The 22,582-nt window shown below is 35.7% G+C and overlaps 1 protein-coding gene across 2 annotated transcripts in view; it reads left to right on the forward strand.

The window, feature by feature from the left end:
• The first annotated feature begins 8,650 nt into the window (after positions 1-8,650).
• LOC117167235 (DNA N6-methyl adenine demethylase) overlaps positions 8,651-22,582 on the forward strand; it is a 105,078-nt gene continuing 91,146 nt past the window's right edge. For both annotated transcript variants that reach the window (XM_033352022.1, XM_033352030.1), the window contains exons 1-2: positions 8,651-8,988; positions 15,935-17,761. In XM_033352022.1, coding sequence (XP_033207913.1) covers positions 16,697-17,761 — 1,065 coding nt within the window. In that variant the 5' untranslated portion in view covers positions 8,651-8,988; positions 15,935-16,696. The remainder of the gene's footprint in view (positions 8,989-15,934; positions 17,762-22,582) is intronic.

The following is a 22,582-nucleotide window of genomic DNA, read 5'->3' on the forward strand; positions in this document are numbered from 1 at the left end:
TGTTAACAATCACTTTTCGATAGGACGCGTAGTTTTTTTTAGTCGTAAAAAAGGATATTAAAAATTAAAAATTACAAATAAATTAAATTTTTGGACTAACGACATGAGCTACAAAAAGAACTTGTTTATCCGAAAAAAGGCCACAAATGTTTATTATTGCTGTTTTATAGGATGCGCAGTTTTTATTATTCGTAAATGAATCAAACTAAAAAGATTAATTTTTTGACAACCAACGCAAGCTCTGAAAAAAATAAATACTCATTCAAGTTTTTCATGAATAATTTTTTAGAGGACACTTATTTTTTTCTTCAATCGTAAGATATAACCTTTAAAATAAAAAAATTAAATTATTTTAATAAATTTTTTTAAAATAAGTATTTTTTGTAAAACGACACAAGGTATGCATTAAAATTAAAAGACAAAAGTTGTTTGCCCAAGAAGATCTATAAATTTCTTATTAATCATTTTTTAATAGGACGAGTACATTTTCTTTCATTCGTAAAAAATAAGATTGAAAATAACAGAAATTAAATTTTTAGAATAAATTTTTGGAAAAAGGACACGAAAGACGATACAAATTAAAAAAAAAGTTTCTTTAACGCGCAATTATTGATTCTCGCATTTCACACTCGATGATGCATTCGTACATACATTTGTGCGCAATTTTTTAAAAATTAAAGGTCAAAACATCGATAACTTCTATTTGGTGATTGAGAATCCTCTTTTTTCGAACCTCCTTCAGCTTTAACGAACACATTCTCATTATGTATCTTGTACTTCGCAGTCGATTTTGTCGAAATGGCAAACTTTTTTGCATTGTTACATTCTCATCAGAGAAGGTATTAGATTTGTGTAAAATTTGACCCCCCCCAGTTTTTGTCAAATGTCCATCCACGTTTTGAGACCCCCTGAATCCGAAAAACAGGTTTTTACGAATGTGTCTAGCTGTATGTATGTATGTATGTCTGTCTGTCTGTCTGTCTGTCTGTCTGTCTCTCTCTCTCTCTCTCTCTCTCTCTCTCTCTCTGTGAACAAGATAACTTTTGAAAAAAGTAATCTATAAGATTGCCCTTTTGTACACTCGTTTAGTGTCCTAAACTAAATATCAAGTTCGTTACCCAGCGATTTTGGATGAAAATTCAAAAAGTGGTCACATTTTGAATATTTTTGAGACCACTTTTTTCAAAATTCTAAAATTCTCTGTATGGCTATTCATAGTATTCAAAAAATTTTTAAATTTATCCGAATGACTTTTTTCAAAAAATAAAAAATTACTAGAGTTATAGCATTTTCAAAATCCAAAAAAAAACAATCTAAAATGAATATTTTAAGCCAAACAACGCATGATATGAAAAAAAGTCAGGAAAAGGAAAACGTTACTTTTTGAAAGCCCTGCAAGATTATGATAACAACTTTTTTAATCTCGTCAAAAAGTTGAAAATTCCAAATTTGATCGTACAAAAAAATTTTGAAACCACATTTTTTCAAGATTTAAAAATTCTATGTACGGTTGTTCATAGTACTCAGAAACTCAAATAATTTTTCTTCATGACTTTTTCTATAAAAAGAAAATTATCAAAGTTAGAGCATTTTCAAAATCCAAAAAAACAAACTGAAATGAACATTTTAAGCCAAACAACTCATGATATGAAAAAAAGCCAAGAGAAGAAAAACTTTGCTTTTCGAAAGCCCTACAGGACTACGATAACAACTTTTTTAATTTGGTCGAAAAGTTGAACATTCCAAATTTGATCGTACCAAAAATAATGAAAAATTCAAAAATTCCATTTTTTGGTCAAACTATACAATACACGAAAAAAAATGAAAAAGCTCAAATTGCACGTCCTGGAAAGAAGTACAAATTTATAATGAATCACTTTTCGATATAAGCTAAGAAAAAAAATGAGACAAAAATTGTGCATCCAAAAAAGAGCTATAATTTTTGATAGGACACGCAGTTTTTGCTTTAGTCGTAAAAAATATCATTCAAAATAAAAATATTAAATTTGTTTCGAAAAACGACACAAGGTATGAACTTAAATTAGCAGACAAAAGTTGTTCGCCTAAAAAGATCTATAAATTTATTATTAATCATTTTTCGATTGGACGAGTAGATCATCCTTTAATCGTAAAACAGAAGATAAAAAATGCAAAAATGAACTTTTTGGAAAAAGCACAGAAAAGACAAAAGAGGACATAGGCTCCTATATAGGACCCTATATAGGTTCCTGTATTAGACCTTATGCAGATGCGCAGTAGTTTTTATTTAATCGTAAAAAACAACGTTAAAAATAAAAAATTCTAAAAACAAGGAAATAAGAATTAGTAGAATTCAATTTTTATGCATATTATGAATTGTAATGATATACATGTATTGAAATGATACATCCCAAGTGCGAATTGCTGGAGCTGAAAACACGGCCCAGCGTTGGCCCAATTTTAGCAGCCAAAGGTCGGCTCAAGATATTGGGCCAATATCGGCATTTTAATCGGCCCAGTGTTGAGCCAGTGCTGGCAGCCTATATTGGCTATTTATATTTGCCAACCCTCTACCGATGCTTGGCCCAGCATCGGCACTTTATTGCGCCAAGTCTCACTTTTAGTACGGGGAACCATGTTTCACGAGGATCCGCAAAAGTCTGGCCCAGTGATGACACGTCACTGGGCCAAGTGTCACTTTTACCACAGCAAACCATGTTTTATTTGAATCGGTCCAATGTTGAGCCAGTGCTGGCAGTCTATATTGGCTATGTATATTTGCCGATCCTCCACCGATACTTGTCCCAGCAGTCAACCGCTATGAATTTCAAGCTATTTTAAGAAATTTATAAGATTTCAAAGATTTCTAAGGGTTTAAACGGGTTTTTAAAGAAGTTTTATGAATAAGTTAAATTTAAATCATATTCAATAGCTTTCAAATGATTTACATACTTTTTTAAATGGATTTTTACTTTTTCCAAAGATTTCAAGAGATTTTAAGGGATTCTAAAATATTTTAAGTCTTATAAACAATTTCAAGGGAGTTTAAAAGATTTTTGAGGATTTCTAAAGATTTAAGGAATTTTTAAAGAATTTTGTAATTTAAATTTAATTTTAAGGAATTTCAACGCATTTAAAGGAATTCACAAGATTTAATTGTTTTATCAAATCTCCAAGGATTTCATGGGACTTCAAAGATTTCTGGGGATTAAAACAATTTTTTAGAAAACTCTAATGAGTAAGTTTAATTTAAATTATTTTAAAGGGCTTTCAAGTGATTTTAACTTTTTCAAATGAACTTTTTCTTTTTCCAAAGATTTCAAGGGATTTTAAGGGTTTCTAAAAGATTCGAAGGCATATCATAATTTCTAGGAATTTCAAAGAATTTTGTAGAATTGCCAAAGATTGCAATAGATTTCAAGAGAACTTCAGAAATGTAATGAAATTTGATTAAATTTCAAGGGATTCTTAGTGATTCCACAGATTTCAAGGAATTTTAAGGTTTTCAAGGAATTTCAAGGCAATCAATTTATATTCAAGTGATTTCAAATGATTCATACTTTACAGAAAATATTAAATTTTATTTGAAGGAATTTCTACGGACTAAAATATAAAAGATTTTAATTAATTTACAAATATTTCCAATAGTATCAAGGAACCTTAAGTAATTTCAACAGGTTTTCATATGTATACTCAACTCTCGATCTAAGAACGCTTTCGGGCATGGCTTGCAGTGGCCTTGACCCTAAATCGGGGAAATACAAACGTGAATCTGCAGGGTCGCGTGAATTATTTTTGTTGGATTTGGAGGCACAACGCAACTTGATGCAACTAACGCGCTGAGAGTGCGGCCCTCATGCTGCTTGTCACGCTTGACTGAGCATCGCCTCTCTTTCGGCTCCGCGGCTCCTCTCGTCATAAAAGTTCGGTGGCCGTCAATTTTAAGAATGTCGTAAACTGGGAGGGGGTGGGGGGTTCTTACATCAGGATTTGACTGTTAAATTAAATTTAAAAAGATTTTAAATGTATCAAGTCACAAAACGTCCGAGTAATTAACACCTCGGGATAACCCCTAAATAAATTCGCGAAAAAACGTTAGTTGGCAAAAATTCGTTAGATAGGAGGTTGGAGGTTCAAAACTTGCCGACCCTAACAAAGGGAAGTACCTGACTTGAAATTTCAGAAAAAAAAAGGAAAAATAAAGGTCTGATAATCAGGGGCTCAAATTTGTCAAGGAAATTAAGATGCCTTTTGTTTCTTAAATCTCTGGGGGAGAAAACTGAAATCCAATATATTATTTTGATTATTTTCTAAAGACAAAGTGCTGAGTAATATTTGACTCAGATCGGAATTGCAAAAGATATCAAATACTTTTGGCGCGTAACAAAAGAAGAAATATCGAACATTGGGATTGACATTTCGTCAATATTTTCAACGAATAAAATTGTCCCCGCCTTCTACCTTCAAAATTACGCTTCAATTTGCGAGCTACTACGTTTCGTTCCAGCCCATAAAAAAGGGAATCATAAAACGTGAGATCCTTCGTTTCGGTACTTCGATCCGAGAGCCAATCACACAGCATCGAAATTTTCGACTCGACCGAGTTGACTTTATTCGCAGTGAAAATATATTTTTCCTATTTTACTAGTTTTTCCCTCTTTCAATTTTTTCCTTCAGACTCTTTATAATTTATTTTTCCACCGTCAATCCTTGATATCGAGGACTCTTCAAGCCTGGAAGCCAAGTGCGCCATAACAACCCTTCTGCTTTAGAATTCTTCTAATCCGAGGTGAGGAAAGCCTCGGAAATCGAGGAAACTGTAAATTTCGACTTTTCGAGGGTTGTTTTCAGATTTCTGGAGTCCTCCTTTTGGATCTAAAATAAAAATATTGGCAAAGAAAGTGCACATATTTTCAAATAATTTTATCCATTTCTATCCTGCTTTCTTACTTTAAAAAATCTATTTATTTGTTATATTTACACCTTGAAAATGAATAGTTGAATGAATAAAATAACTAATGGGCCCGCGTGAAGTGCTTTCCTTGAAGACTTGAAGAAGCTCTGCCTCTGAGGTGATTGTCAGAGAATACATACCTCCCCCCCTTTTATACAACCTCGTTCTGAATACGTCCAATCGATTTTCTTTTTGATCGAGCAGAATTTTTCTTGTCTTAAAAAATGTCCTGAACAATTTTCATTTTCCCTGTCCATTAATATTCAAAGACTAACATTTTAATCTTGTAACATCAATAACATAATGAAATTGTTAACAATAATAGTGGAATTTACTAACCAAAATGATTAAGCTAAAACCAAAAAAAGTTGTAATTTCAAATAAATCATTTTTTTTTTCGAAGACAGTTGAATTTTCAACAAAAAAGATTAATAATTTCCTATTTAAATGAACGAGTTTTCTATCCAAACAGAAAAATACTTAATAAAGCAGTTGAATTTTTTTACCAAAAATATGACTTTTTTAAAAAACACTTGAATTTTCAACAAAATAATTAAATATTTACCATAACAGTTGAATTTTTAACAATATGCTTGAATTTTCTACCACAAAGATGAATTTACAATCACATGGAAATAGTAGAATTTCCAAACAAAAAATATTTAGATTCAACCAAATAAAGACACAGATTAATTAACAACTAAAATGATGAATTTCCCAAACAAAAAGATAAATTTTCAACAAATAAAGATTGTTTAGTCAGGAAAAAGAAAATTAAAATGATTGAAATATCAAGACGATAGAAAATATTGTTGTAAAACAGATGAATCTTTAACTAAAAATGATCAATTTTTAATAAAAATGTAAAAGTTACACTGCAAGTTTAAACAAATTTATTTTTAACCGAAACAAACGTATTTTTAACAAAATCTGTAGTTAATTGTTCATCTAAATAGATGAACTTCAACCAAAAAAAACCATCGATTAACTAGTTAATTCAAGTTTTACCCAAGTAGTTAAATTTTTCATTAAAAAACGTCAATTTTATACGAAATGGTTCCACTTTCAACCGAAGAGATACATTTTCAGCTAAGTGATGATGAATCTTTAACTAGAATAATTAAATTTTAAGCTAAAAAAAATAATTTTCTACCACAAAGACAACAAATTTGAACTAAAATTATGAAATATAAAAAAATATATCTGCCCACTCTGCGTGCACATTCCCATCGAGTGCGGCTCGTTTCGCTCAACAAAAAAGATGAATTTTCTGCCAAATAGTAGGATTTCGAACTTATGCAATATACGGCATAAAGTTTCAATCAAAAATATAATAGTCAAATTTTCAGATGAAACCTTGGATAAAAAAATAACTTGCAACAAGAAAAACGAATTTTCAACAAAATTGTTAAATTTTCAGCCAGATAAAAGATGAATTTTTGACCGAAATGGTAATCAAAACAGACAAATTTCTAACTTATCCAATATAAAGGATAAAGTTTTAACCAAATATAAAATAGTTAAATTTTCAGATCAAAAATATTTTAAAAACATTCATTTTCAATAAAAATGTTACATTATCAAACAAAAAGATCAATTTTCGACCAAGAAGATTAATGTTCTGGCAAAATAGACGAATTTTGAATTAAAAAAATGAATTTTTCATAAAATTATGTAATGTCACAGCCAAAAAGACGAACTGTCTATAAAATAGTTGAATTTTCAACCAAAAATATGACTTTTCAACCATAAAGTTTAATTCTCAACCTAGTAATTTAATTTTACACCAAGTTGTTAAATTTTCTACAAAAAGGTAGAATTTCTAACATAAAAGTCAATTTAAAAACAAATATATGCATTTTTAACTATAATTATGAATCCTTAATAAAAAAATAATTGCTTTATAAAGTAGTTCAACTTCAAGTCAAATAATCAAATTTGTAATTAAAAATGATGAATACTCCATGAAGTATTCTTAACTAAAAAGGATACATTTTTTACCAAGAAGATTAAATTATTTCCAAAAAAGACGCATTTTAAAAAAATGTAGTAAAATATAGTAACATAGTTGTCACATTTTAAAACGAAATAATTAAATTTTCAACCAAATAATATAATTTCTAAACAAACGAGATGAATATTCCCAACCAAAAATATAATAGTAGCCTTTTTAATGAAAAATATAACTTTTACCCAAAAATATAGTTGGATTATCTTATTCGATTTAGGTTCTAATTGTTATCTTAGTTCGTAACGTTATTCCCGCATATAACCCCCCCCCCCTTGTTTCAAACGTCAGTATATTTTTTTATTGCTTGTTCTAATGCTGATTATCCTATAATACTTTTCTATTTAATAATTTTCCTATGATCAATGGAATCATTCACAATCTCATGCACACTTTTGTAATCCCATGCAATCTTGCAATATAGCAATCTTGCCATCTAGGGTGCATACAAAATCACAGTTATTTATAATCTAAAATAAAAACTTTTTTCATTAATATAATTCTAAGTTCACATACAACAATAGAAAAGACTCATTGATTCAAGGTATTTTTATTGACTTATTTGCATTTTTGTATTTTGACTTCCTTCAGGTGGAAGCATATATATTTGCTAATTAATCATAATGAGGAAGCAACGTTCTTATAAAATAAACATCATTAAATTACAAATGCAATCAAAGTGGAAATACCTGAGATTAATGTGCAGAATTCCTGGAAATAAAACCAAGAATCCAACGACCAAATTTGGACAACCGCCATCAAATGTTCCTATTGTAATTAAAAAAAAAGATAGGAATTTTCCTAAAAAAGAAAAGAAAAAAATTATTTTTCTGAACAAAAATAAAAAAGAGGAAAGAAAAATGAGAAGGCAACCAACCAAATCCATTTTTATAAAGATTATAAAGATAATATCTATAATAAATCCTATTCCTTTTTGTACCCATTATCACATTTCTCTGTCTAATAATTTTAATAATTGTATATTTTTCAATATTCTCTTCTATAATAATTTTGCATCATATTCGTCTTTGCAATATAATAGTGTAATCTTTTTCATTCCCACTTTATCCCTTACTATCCAATTTGATCCACGTCACTAAACGCTATTCTTTTTTCCAAAAAATTACATGATGTTATTCTATACTCTTATCGACCTCTTCTATTCCCATATTTTACTATATAATTATTGTAAACAAAAGTTAAATAAAAAGTCAAAATGGGACAAATTGAGAAACAAATAGGATTGATAAAGGAAAACGAAAAACAATGGAGCGAATTTTGAAACAAAGTTTTACTAGAACAAAATTTGTTCGCATTTATATACTCCTCAGAGTGAACCCCTAATCGTCAATCGGAGACCGGCGACTATGAAAAAATAGTCTCGCGAAAGGCATCAGGAAGGCAGGCAAGCAGGTTCGCAGCATCCCTCGAGGGTAGCTCGTAGAGGGGTTGATCACCATCTTTAATCTGCGCATGCGCGCCTCCCTCCTTTTCCGTCATTCTCTCACCATCTCTCCCTCACTCTTACCTCCCTCCCTCCCCTTAAGCACGAGTCCTGGGTGTCCTGGGTTCCCGCCATGGTTGCGGGATGACACCCGAGGATTGCCGAACTCTCCCGATTCACCCTAAGAGCCGAAACGCGGGCAGCTGCTACTCGTCGGACAAAGAATACTCAGCATACACAGTCACTGCGCGGCTAGCACACTCAGCACGGGGCTGCCCGCAACCAAAGGTATATTTCTCGAGTGAACCGTGCCGGGGAATTTAACCGGAAATTGTAAAAAAAATTTATATAAGTCGTGAATTATCCGTGGAAGAAGGACGACCGGCGGGGGTCAGCCGTATGCCTTCCTCCGAGTTTTCGCGATACGAAAGGACCTTACTTGGCCCTCGTGTTCAGTGTGGAAACGTGATCTCGGCATCGATCATATTTCGAACCGGAAATCATCGAAAAGTGCATTGATTACGGATTTTGCCATCAGTAACAGTGTCTCACCGGCATTAAATCACCCTACACGGTTCCCGTTCGTTGCCGATTAGTGCGACGGTACTTCATTTTTATTGTGTTCTTATGTTTTAATAACATCCAAAATTTTGTTGATATGGTGTCCATTATTGGTTCGGGAGTGCACTGGGATTTGGGGATGATAATGGCCATTTTCCCGTTTTTAATGGGGGATTGAGTTTCGAGTTGTTGATTGGAAGTTGAAGAAGATCCTTTAAATGGAAGAATTTTAATCTTTGATTCGGTTTATAGGGTTTCCAATTTTCGGGAGTGTATTAACTGTGTTTTAAGTTGCGGTCAATTCATTTCTTGCATCTGCCGGATCAACAATTGTTGCATCTACTCTTGTTTAATCTGTTTCCATTCTTTGCTACGTTTGCATCTGTTATCGCCAATACAAAATTATTTCTAACCACTCATTCATGTAACAATATTGCCTTCTCCCTGATTGTACATTTTTCAATCGGCTTTAAATAGTCACAGACCTCCAGAATTCTTGCCCGACTCAACTGCACAAATTAACCTCCCAAAGAAAAAAAGATACTTTCCAAGAACTGCAAGCAATAACTGAAACAAGAGACTTCTCTAAAAATGTCAGTTTTCAACAAACGATTGTTGACTCGCTAAAAGAAAAGCAGTTCCCCTTAATCAGAGTCCTTGGAAAGAGAAGGACTGTGAAGATTTCTCGGTTTCAACTTTTCAAGAAATGAAAGGATTTCTTCGTTTCAAGAACTGAAAGGACCACTTTGTCTGAGTAACTGAAAGGACTTGTTCATCGCAGGAAGGACTTGTCCTTCAAACTTTTAATACCTAGCTTTCTTTCAAAAAAGATCATGAATGTTAGATGATCGAATTTCACATAAATTTCATCAAGAACAATCTTTAATAATTGCCGAAACAAGAGGAATAAAATAAAAAATGAGAATGAAAATATAGAAGGTTAAATGAGATAAATTGATCAACAAGATTGATAAGATTAATCTTAATGGTGATAAACCGTAAAGGGAAATAAAATGAAAAAGGACATAAAATGATAAACGTAGACCGGAAATTGTTCAGTGGATGATGGATCTGCATCGAAATTGGGATTTCCTCGTGTTTATCTCAGAGAGAGAAAGTCATGAAACGTGTAAGTCAGCAAAGAAGGAGAGTACACTCACTTTCCTTGGCGCTCTTTTCCTCATCTTCTTGGACAGCGCCGGAGTTTCCCTTTCTTTCTCTTATTGTCTCCTCTCTTTTTTGCTCCTTATCTTCTTTTTAACTCGTTCGTCCCTCTTTGTTTCTTCTTATCCTTCTCTCTCTTCAATCTTTCCTCATAATTTCTTCTATTTTTTCTCCCTTGTTTTCTCTTCCTCTCTCGTTTTTCTCTCTTCTGGTTCTCTTCTTAGCCGACACGATGTCGCCGGCGAGGGAGGTGTTGTCGCTGGAGGAAAGAGAAAGGAAAGTTGAAAAGGAGAGTCGGTGCAATAAAGAGAGGGTGGTGTACGGATACACCGCGAGAGAAAGAGTCCGAGCTTCCGTTTTGCATACGAACACTCTCGGGAGTGGAACAATGAAGCTGCATCGAAAATGAGAGAAAAACTTCCTTAGTGATGCAAACATTTTCGAGAATCTTCATAAAAATCTTTTAGCTTCTATTATTCATGACTCCACTGGCCACATTTCATTAAAGATTAAATAAAATTTTCATGTCTCGCTTTCAATAATATGATTATGATTGATGTATGAGGAGTACCTTCCCGAAAAGAAACCCTTTTTGAAAACATCCCATTCACGGTGAAATTTAGTTTTCCGCGAAGCTGAAAGTGATAGGGAAAGTGAATAAAGAAGGGAAAAGCGAAGGACGTCGAAATAGGAATTGTGTCAAGTTTCCCGGGGATTTTCAGTGTGATACACCAAATGGATTATAAACAAACCGAGCTTTTTGCTCTATTCTTTTATTATTTAAGAGTTTGATACGGTTTGTATGAACATTGTTTGAAAAGTCAACTTTTCAATTATTTTCAGAAATAAAAGCAATAGTTTATAAGCTACTTGGAAGCCTTTAAGTCTTTAAATAGCCGAAAGAAAATGAAAACTAAAAATTAAAGTGAGGTAAAGACCCCCAATTATAAAAATTCTTCTCCCCTTTTTTATTATTTTGAGCCAATTTTTTGTAATACGGAACGAGTGGAATCGAAACTTAAACCAAGGGAACAACGGCTCTCGAGAGATTTACGGGCGTGCACCGGTCCCTCGGGTTTCGTTTTTACTTCTTTTTTTCTTTTTTGTTTACAGCTTTTTCGTCCTTTTTATCGCGATTATCTCGCCGCGCCGGAATATCGAGTGGAGGAAGGCGTCTTCTCTCTTTTATCTTTCTGCTTCACTTTATCTCCCTCATTTTATCTTGCTCTCTCCTTCCCCCTTTTTTTCTCCCGTGAATCTTGAATCTCGCGGAATCGCGGGTCTCGAGCGCGAGATATTTTCGAACGTGACTCGTGAATTTCAGGACCGACTTATCATTCGCTTGCAGACAATGACTGTTCCGACAGTTCCACTGCGTCTAACCCCTGGAACGCCCTGTAATTATCGACCTGTCTTTCAACTTTCCCGAGAAACCCTCCTCATGTACATCCGTCGATTCTCTCAGGAGTCTCCAGCTCACTTATCTCGGCTCACTGCCGCGAGATCGAGATCATCAAAAGCTCGTTTTGTTCTTTAAAGATCAAAATGAAATTTACTTTTTTATGCATCAAAATAAGAACACAACAAAATTCGCAAATCAAAATTAGATTTCCAACTGCCTCCTTTCCGGCTTATTAAAGACAAATTTATAAAAAACAAAGAAAAAAGGTAGAAAAAGGAATGTCAATTAAAACCAACCTCTTTTCACAGTAAAAAAGCAAGGGTAGATTTTGTTGTAGGTAAAATTAGAACAGTGTTTGCTTTACCTTGATTGTGATTTGAATATCTCTCGAATTTGGGATACGAAATGCCGAGTTTTTTTGTACTGCATTTCATACTCCAACTAGCCGATACTTCGTGCCTTAACTCGCGGTTTTCTATTGGTAATTTTCATGCAGAATCATGAATTCTATTTAGTAAGATAGATTAGACTATTGTTTTGAATTTGAATGCTTTATAAATTGGTTTTGTTGATTCAAGAATTTTTGTGTCAACTGCATGTAGTTTCCAATTATCGCATCAGCTGTCTCTGCAACTGGCGGATTGCTACACCTGTCAGAACAATTATTGATTGAACGATGTTTGTATCAAAGTTTGAATTTGCTTTTCTGCACTGATTGTAGCTCCATTCGTTTTATTTCTGGAGATTGTGATATTTGCTCAGTTTGATAATTCTCTGTCGTTTGCCCATCTGCTGCAGTTTTGTATCTACTGAACCTCTAAATTTGATTCCCTACCATCGAAAATTGTAAATACGGACTCGATTGCAAATGATTAAATTGAAATAACCAATGGCCCTATTATTCTTTGCAACTTTAATATTTTTACAATGAATTGCACCTACCAATTTCAATATTCTCTTCAATTTTCCACCCCCGAGCTCGATTCTCTCAAACTCATTCTAACTACTTTCGATCACGTACTTGCAAGATTGGCAAGCAAATAGGAGTAAAGACTAAAGTGCAATTGTATGTTGTATCTCCTTCCCAGTGCATCGAACTTCTTTACTTGATCCCTTGGCTATATATTTTTTTCTGGGAAACCTATTTCTTATTCGAATCGAACACGTCATCTCCGTGAGTCAGAGTGGATTTCGATCTAGAGCTCTGAATTTCTATATTTATAAGGTTTCATACTTTTCAGTAAAAATCAAGTTTCTCTAAAGTTCATTTCTTTAGTAAATACTAGAGTTCCTAATATTTAAATATAGTAGCCTTGAATTATGTAACGAAAGATAGAAATCTCAGGAAGTCGCTCGGAAGGAAATGACTCCTGATTTAAATTATTCAATTTTTTTTTGCCGAGTCGATTCCCACCCGGGTCGAATGTGTTGGTGCGAAGAGGCCGCATTAATCTGTAGTTTAGCGAACCAATTTAAATATCAGCGGCGCAGTGGACGCAATTTTATATCATTTCCGATATCGTGTATCTGTGTAGGTGGATTTAAGAGCCCCTTACATCGGGATCTCACACTCACGTCTCGTCTCTAATTCGCATCGTGGTGCTTCGCGCCCAGCTATTTTTATAATAACTATATCGATTTTTATCATAATGAAGGACGTTTAGAAATTTGTTATCAAGTTTTCAACTCTGACTCCAAGTGATTATGCATTTTTCCTGCATCATTATCAGCCTTGATTTGATCTGTATCATTCCTAAAGTTTTTAATATTTTTCAATAATTTTTGTCACACATATAGTTCAAAGAATATATGCAAATAAGTCTACATTTTTCGATTTAACCTGCTCTTAAATCATATTTCCCGGATTCCTTCGAGGAAGTAAGTATTCGTTTTCGTGAGACGAAATCTTAATTTGTCAAATTAAGCGAGAGAGAGAGAGAGAGAAATGATAATAAAAAGTTTGAGAAAGCACGTGTTCTTTGATGGTAAACACCCTGTAGAGTAGTCAAGTAGAGTATACTCAGATATACGCGGGACGTTACGCGGTCGTACAATGCGCGAGCGCGAGGCGAATCGCGTGCGTGTGCGCGTTGCGTAGCCGCTGCGTGTGCGTGGGACCTTGAATCAAATAGCCTTTGTCGCGAGACTCTACCGCGGCACCACGAGGCCGGCGAAAGTGTACCCGGAGCTTTTTTGCTCTGAGCTGTTCTTTTTATCTTTTTTCTTCAGCCAGCACAGCCAAACTCTCGTTCTCGATTCTGCGCCATTTTCATTTTTTAAGGTGAAGCGCCCAAACTGGAGCAATTTTGTCCCATGAACAAAATTGAAGTGTCTTTAACATTAATATGGTTAATCAGCTGATAGCAAATTATGGTACCATCTTTGATTTCCATTTTCTCTGCAGACAAAAATTGTCAAGTAACCAATCGAGCCGGGAATTGCGTCCCGCGGAATTTTAAGGGTTTCAAATCGCTTGCGTAAAAATTTAAAGTCACGCTACAAATTAATCTTTTGGCCCTGGCCTCTTCGGAGAAATTCTTTTCCTGCAGCATTTATGCCAGAAGAATTCGCTCAAAAGAATCTGGCATAACGTTTCGTCGCACTGGGTATATAAAGCGACGGAACGTACACTATGGGCTGGTTCGCAAACGCGCGAGGCGGTATTGAATTTTTGTGCGTTTGCTATGGTCGATTCAGCGAAAGTGCATAAAGACCTCCGAGTGCAGCTCGCAAAATTCTGCCTTTCACCTCCCTAGTATGCATGAGAAAATTAAGAATTTTATGACACAACTTCTCTCGAGAATTTTTCCCAATTTTTGCTCTCTTTAAATTTCGATAAAAATCATTTACATGTGAAAGCATTCAGGGCAATCACAAAAGATTTGTTGCATTACAGACTTAGGTTTCATAATCTTGAAAGACAAGTTATCACCTTTTTTGATTTTCTTATTTCTCACATGGTATCGGTTGGAGTTTGGCGACCTTTAAAGACTAAAGTTCGCGATATTCAGTCAAGATTATGTATAGGCGGCAGGAAAGTTCAACTACCCGTGTTTAAAGTAAACTCCTATTTAAACTTTTAAGAAATAGATTTATGAATTATGTGAAATTTCCTTTCATTTTGAAGCTTGTTTCACGATAGGAACGATTTGCATCCTAATGATAACTTTCTTTTCAATTGCCACAAAGTAGCTAGAACTCAATAAATCATCAGGGGTTTCCAGGATCAAATTTCCGATATTAAACTTTCAATTTCAAGTTTATTCTCTTTGGGTTTAGACACGTGGGCGCGAGAGCTTTGTGAGCGAAAGTGTCGAACGACAGTGCAAGTTTCCAGCGATAGCGAAAGCTCTAACGTTCACAGCTGTAAAGCTATTACGTTGTTGGTAGGGGTGGTGGTTTGGGGGTGGTAGTGGGGCGGAAGCGCGCGAGAAATGAAGGGGGTGGAGCGGCACGTTGGGTGGGAAACGTAGGGCGGCAGAGCGGGGATAAACTATTAGGTTCTATGTGGAAGCTTTATGTAGTTTCAAGTTCGCATGCATGACCGTCCCGAGCACTGCCTCCCTGTGTACTTTGCTCATATGTGTGTGAGGCACACGTGTTCTGGGCACGCATGTGCTGTAGGCTGCCTCGATGTATCCTACGAAGAGAAACCGAAAAAGAGAAAGAGAGAGAGAGAGAGAGAGCAGATCCTGCACATGGTATATGTGTAGTATGCGAACGAGAAGCCAAACTGCGGTCGATATTTCACTGAAACGCGGCGACGCCAGTTTCCGGTGATGGGTTGAAATTGTACTCGAATTTGAACAAGTATACCATTTTTTTAAATTTAGGCAAGGGAATTAGCATGAAAAGTTCAAATTTACAAAATTGAGAAGTTTTCCAATTGAAAGAGAGACTTTTTGATGTGCAATTGTTTTTAAATTAGCGATAGGCCCATAGGCGTGGGATTTAGGGTCCCTGAAAAGAGAAGATTTTTCCGATCTATAGAGTTTGATACTAATTTCTTCAATCCGGATTTGAATTTCTAATACGGTTCTAAACCGTTACTACCGACAAACGTACGTATGAATGAAGTACCTACAAAGCTACATTTGCGGATATCAAAGAGAAACCAGTAGGTGTGCGGAACGGCGAACGTAATAGTAGCCTTGACGCGATGTCCACGGTCGCGCAAGACCTATGACACGTTTCAGGGACTCGCGTGCCTCGTGTGCTTTTCCTCAGAGGAAGAACTTGTTTTCTCGCTCGTCGAACACAGAGTGGGGAAGTAAAATAGTACTAATAATCACTTATGCATTTCACCAATTTTAGGACTGTCCGTATCAAACTTCCGTAATAAATATTTTTTGTAAACCCTTATCCATGAAAACTTTTCATGTGTTAGCAATTATCTAATAAAAGTGTACTTTTCTGTTCCAGATCGTACAAATTAAACGCCTTCAACTAAGCAACAGTAACCTCAAGTGATTTATATTTTCTTACAAATCGCGAAAAAGTGAAAGAGGGAAGTAACTAGTGTGTTTATATTGTCGTAAAATATTCTCAAGAGCTTAGAGATTCAGATGAAGAGAAAGATAAGAGCTATAGAATCTATTTAGTGTACAAAGTATATCCAGAAAGAAAGAAAAAAAAGAATATTACAAGTCCGCCAGTGCCAAATCCAAAACAAATGATACAAAAGTAATCGAGTAACTTAAAGCAAAAGGAAAGACATAAGACATACAAAACCAAAGAATTTACCATTTTTCTACTAATCATCTCTAACAATATAAACTTAACCTCCAGCGTGCCAGAAGCTCTTTTGTATTTTCTACATTTTGTAACAATCTGTCCATCGTTTTCCTAACCTCACAGGAAGATAATACGAAGAAAGCGAAAACAAGACAAGAACTAATCTACTTCACTTGTAGCCTAAACCTGACGAGTACAAAGAACCAGAATCTAGAGGGTATACAAATTTTGCCTTGAAACTGATCGCCAAATACCATCACAAATTTTGCATTTGGTGTCTTGGAGGACTTTTTTCACTAAATGCCAAATGATCGCAGTTACCACCTCAGGTGACTTGCCAAGCAACTAAACTTCAAAATTAACCGGAAGATAAATTAAAAAAAAATAAAAATTAAATTTTGGGGGTCGACCAGGTCGACAGAAGCGGGTAGCGATGAAGTGGTGGGGAAGATGAGCGCTGAGGTGAAGCAGGAGGTCGTCGCCTCCGAGAGGGTAGGAAGCCCTCCGGCGGGCGCGACCTCGCCGGGTCCAGGGGACCCAAATCGGCACCTTCCGCCCTTTAGTAGTTTTGCTTCTGACGGAAGCATGGAAAGTACAACAACGTTGACAACTTTACACTCCCACGACGTAAGTTTAGGTCTTTCGTCCCACTGGGATTATTACGAGGGCCTGACAGGCCGATTAATTGACTCTCGCGGAGAAGTTGTGGTACCAGTGGGTCAGTACAGACCATGGGAGTCAAAAGGTGCTGGTGGGGAGGGTTTACCAAGTTTCGCGAGTCAGTTTACTGCCCCCAGTGAATCGGAACCTTTAACTGCCTTGACGCCTCTATCTCCGGCCTCCATTTCCCACTCACCCCCCATTACATCAGCAATTGGACTGCCAAGTTTTCACACCTTGGGGTCCCTTCCAGCACCTCATCCCCACAGAGGGGGAATTGGATATCCTCTGGTTCCAGCCCCAGTCCAAGCTAGGGAAGTACCTGGTGTTCAACAACAGATATTGGATGAGCGAAACATCCAGTTGCTAGGTCCCAATCCCGTCCAGGCATTTTCTCCGTCGGGCCATCCACACCATACGGTTTTGACTGTGGTGAAACCCGAGTACCCACAACTACATCATACCAATTTCCAAAATCCGATGTCCACGGTTTTGGACAATTCTCCGACTTCGAGGGCGATTGGCATTGACGGGAGGAAAAAGGAGAGGAGAAAAATGAGGGCTGATTCGTTGGAGAGTGAAGATGGAGGCGGTGGGAATGCGGAGAGTTCGGGACAGGTTGCGGCTGTTTCGAGTACGGCGAATAGAGGTCCTCATCATATGGGAGGTGGAATGGGTGATAATGATGGGGATGGAGGTTTGGGTGATAAACCGGCGAAAAAGAAGAGGAAGAGGTGTGGAGAGTGCATCGGGTGTCAAAGGAAAGACAATTGTGGGGACTGCGCCCCTTGCAGGAATGACAAGAGTCACCAGATCTGCAAGATGAGGAGGTGCGAGAAGCTGACGGAGAAGAAGGTGAGTGACTGAAATTTTTTTTGATGTTTGTTTTAATTTGGAGGGAGTGGAAGAACTTTTATTTAGGATTTAGCGAAGTGGTTCGGATTCCACTTTATGGGTCGCATTTCAATTCAGATATCCTTATTATTTGATACTAAATTTGAAGACGAATTTTTATATTATTTTGACCCTGCATTTTTGAACTTGTCAAGATGAGTTCAAAGCCGTTACTACTGAGCAAAAGGCTCAGCAACCCTCTATTCAATGTCGCAGCAATAATAAGCCTAGGTTATCTGTATTTCTGACTTCTGTAATTTCGTCCGGGAATCTCACTCCAGACATCGAGGCCAAGTTCAGGACTATATATAGGCTGCTCTATAACGTGGCTCGTTTATACTCGCAGTACCACCCTCTACCCTGCACATTTAAAACCTCATTTTGTAGTAAATTCTGAAATGATGAAAATAAAATTTTGCTTGGCATTTAACATTAAAAACTTCATATTTCATATTAAATTTTAATTTTGCGAAACAATGAATATGCCTTCTTTTTGAGATAATCGGTGTAAGTGGAAATATTATTTCATGAGGAGATCGCTATTCGTGAAACAACGATTCGAAGGCCCTTCTCCAAGCTTTGAAAGATTCCGCGACTAGTGAGAATCCGGTTTCTCCGAAGGATGCGCGAGTCTTGTTGAAAAAAAAAGAATCCCCGATCGCGGATTTGAGACGAGATCCAAATGCATCTTGTAGTACCAGCGTCCCTTTCTTTGTAATGGCGATTAACCTTTATTTTTCAATTTAAGAAACTCGTGTTTATACATTTAGTTGTTTCCCACATGCCTAGGAAATTTGGAATCATTAGAGTTTGAAGGCTCATTTAAAACGTATTTTTTCCAAAATTCGAGAAAGTTTGAATCAGTTTTTTTCTCGTCGAAGAGAAAGAGCAGCCTACGCGCATTATTCGTAAAAGTCACGGTCTGTGCCGTCAATGACTCATAGAATTAAAGCCGTGAAGCGTGACGTCGGGCATAATTGATTTGTTTGTTCGCAAAAATCTCGACCCGGCGAAATTCACCACGGAAATGAATATTTTTCTTCGTTATCACAAACTAGGTCTAGAAATTATTTTTTAGAAATATTTAATTCGCAAAATGAAATCTTGCTTCGGAAATCTTTTGTTCCAAGTTGCAATACAAGGAATAACGAACTCTCAAGCATGGCCAGATCATCGATTGTTTGTTCAGGAACGAGTCGTATTTCCAGTCTGCTTGTTCTCCTTTTTTTGCACAAAAGAAAATATTGAGTTCAGTTACCAACCCAAATTTGACTTAATCTTGGAGATGAAACTTAAGATACGATTTATAAAAGATTGGAATAGAGTAATTATTGGAGAACTATAATTTTCGATTTTTCTAAAAGGGCTTCAATTATGGAACGATTTTCGTTTCGTTTTACGTCTGCCACGTGTAGCCGGGGGCAGAATTTGATCTTTCTGGGCTGGGGGTTGAGCAGTGCTAACGGAGAGCTACAAGGGCTCGATTATTGATCGGTACTCGGTACCTGCTTCATCGCACGTCGTCCTGAAAATTAGAGGCGCACGTTTTCTCTGAATTTTGTTTATACTTACAAGATACTCTACAATTGAACTTTGGTTCGCTAATGCGCAACGCGTCGCATTCGCTCTGACGTTATGAACGGTATAATCGAGCTGTTGCCCCAGTGCTACGAATTGTCGAAATACTTGCGCGCTTTGCGTTTTGATTGTTACACAAAACGCGAAATTATTCCGAGAGTTGGTAACACTGGGGCAACAGTTCGTTCGCACCGTTTGTGACGTTATCAGAGCGAAGGCGATGCGTCCGCGTTAGCAAACGAAACTTCAATTGTAGAAGAGTTTTTTTTAATGTAGGACAAGTTCAAGGTTCGGCCCGGGTCATTACAATCGCCTATAGAACTCCGCCTCTCTCGGAAACAAAACGCGTTGACGGCCAACGTAAGCATCACGCTTTCGCATCTCATTCTCTCGATAATGGTCGATTAATATTCTCTTTCTTTGCTTATCCATAAGGTCAACGCTTTCAGCCTTCAAAGTTCAAAGACTTCTAATTTCAGAGCGAAATTATATTTCGAAATGAGTAAAGAAGGCTTCTGCTTTTGGAGATAAACAATTTCATAGTGCTGGACACAATTTTAGTGCTAGATAAAATCATGGCTCTCGTACAATTGTGCCGTTGAAGACAAACAATGCTTATTCAACACTAAATTTGAAATAATTGAACTTTTCGCGATGAAATTTTTTCCGCGGCGTCTCGATCAAGTATGATTCAAAGTGTTGATCATAAAAACAGAAAAACCGAAGGGAGTGCAGCGAAAAAATGGATAAAAGAGTAGACGTGGATGATAAATGGGTTGGAGTCGAAGACCGATGTATGTAGGTTCGCCGTCACAACAACCCACCCTTGGACTTAACACCCTCCTTATCCCTCGGAAAGGCTCGAGTTTGCTATCTTCCTTTCTTTTTCCTCCCCCTCACTGGTGGACCTTTTTCTTCGCCGTCGGCCTTCTCGAGTGAAGATCACATTCGAGTTCATCGTACGTAGACACCTGGCGAGAAAGCCACCCACCCGCTTTGGGCCGACACGATTTTTATCGTCTTCCTCCTTGTTTTGGTCCGATTCGTTGTGAATTAGGGGAGCTTTGACCCGACATCCCCTACGTAACACTACTGCTCCAGAAACTCCGGTTTTTTTTTTTGGGACACTTTCAGCAAAAGGGGAAAAGTCCTTCCAAATGTTTGTGCATTTCTTTTTATTTTGGTTGTGCTTTTTATTCGGCAAGAACTCAAGTATGTCTATTTTTATTCAGAAAGGTACATTTTTGTTTTTGATGTTTGACTGAGATTAATTAAAGTTGACAATAATTTTTAATAACATTAGCAATAAGCAGTAAATTTGTCCTATGCGGGACTGTGAATAATTATAATCGAATGGCCTTCGTTGAATGATTAAAATTAGTTATAAATTGAATTGAAGAAATTAATTTCAATTTAAAAGCAGATGGAATAACATTGTATCTAAATTCATACGATTAATAATTAATTTCTTCAATTTGACTAAAAGATCGTCCATATATTACGTAATATATTTTTGGAAGATTTTTCTACCCGGAAAGTTTACATTAGAAAACATAATTTTTTGAAATATTACATTTTTGTAATTTAGTGTCACGTAATATGAACGACCACTCAATGTTATTTTTAATTAATAATTACTAATGACTAATTACTAATTTATATTATCTGTACTACAAATGTGACTAACAACTTATTGACTAACTTTTACTAATTACTATTCGTCGAACTCGAACGATGTCACTAACTTGCTAATTTTACTAATACTAACTTAAACTAAGATTACTAACAGCAGTAGCAGAAATGTTGCTTAGGTACTAGTTTAGTAACTAATTGCATGCACTCTGAAAAAAATGGTTAGTTGAGCCAACTATTTAGTCATTCAGATATGGCACTGCTATTTTATTAGTTGTTACTGCTATTTTAACAGTGGAAACAGCCATTTTTTAGTTGCAGTGACTATTCAGTTAGTACCAGCAACGAAGTCAATGGTTGTCCCAACTAATAAAATAGAAGTGCCATATCTTACAAACTGAATAGTTGGCCCAACTATCCATTTTTTCAGTGCAGCTCAAATTTAATTGCCATATTCTAATAATCAACCTGAAAAAATTTCGACTTTTTATCTTTGGACAAAAAAAACTTGATTAAAAACAAATAAATGTATTCGTCTAAAATAATTAAAATTATTACAGGAACCTTTTTTTGATCAAATTTGGCAATTTTTTTAGAAATATACTAATTTTATTAATTTTACTAACTCTACTAACCACTATTAACATCTTCGTTTACTAATTTTATTAACAAAAAGAATACTAATTTTTTGAATATCAGAATCTCGGCTCTCTAAACAATTAAAATAACTTTAATTGAAAAACGCTCCATTTTGAATGATTTCAAGATGGAAGGCGTCCAGGAAAATTAATTAGAATCTAGATCCTGATAATCTTAAAAAAAACCAATAAGAAACGGCTCCTAACCCTTGAAGCCAAAGAAACCGAGTTTAAATTTCGCGCCAAAACCTTGTAGCCATACTTAAAAATAACCTCTCAAGTGAGCACATTTTGGCGCGAAATTAAAAAAATAACAATAGCAATGTTGATGTAACGAACTTTCTGAAAACAACATTCAGTTTCAATCTCTAAAAAATGTTTACCGAAAAATTAAGAAAAACCTCAGAACGTTCGTAACTTCAACCTCAAAAAATATAACAATATTACTAATTTTAAATAACCTTACTAACACATTACTAACACTATTAAAACTTTTGAATACTCTAACATCCAGAATAACAAATTAAATAAAAAAGGCTTCGTTTATTATTTTAAACAGTACTATCAAATTCGGAGTGGGAAATTTAAAGCCTCTGATTCATATTTATCCATGCAAATAAAAAGCGTAATAGTATTAAAAAATAGACGGACGCTGGCTATTATTATGAGGATTATTTAACCCTTTAAAGGCTCAGGATCCCAATCTTTGCTGATTATACCAGGTCGACAAATAAATTCCTTTTTGTGTTCAGATCTTGTGACTGTGCTTGAACTCGACAATTTGCCAGATGGGGAATTAACATATGTATGAAGGAGATCTCATTCTAGATTTTCGGGTCTCGCGTTCTGCAATGCGAGAGCGTGTCATTTTGCTGAAATTTGATTCGAACTTCGATTTTCCTCCACATTACGCTCGTTGTCAACCTTGAGGGCG

The sequence above is a fragment of the Belonocnema kinseyi genome, chromosome 1 (genome assembly GCF_010883055.1).
Source record: "Belonocnema kinseyi isolate 2016_QV_RU_SX_M_011 chromosome 1, B_treatae_v1, whole genome shotgun sequence".
In the NCBI taxonomy this organism is placed as follows: Eukaryota; Metazoa; Arthropoda; class Insecta; order Hymenoptera; family Cynipidae; genus Belonocnema; species Belonocnema kinseyi.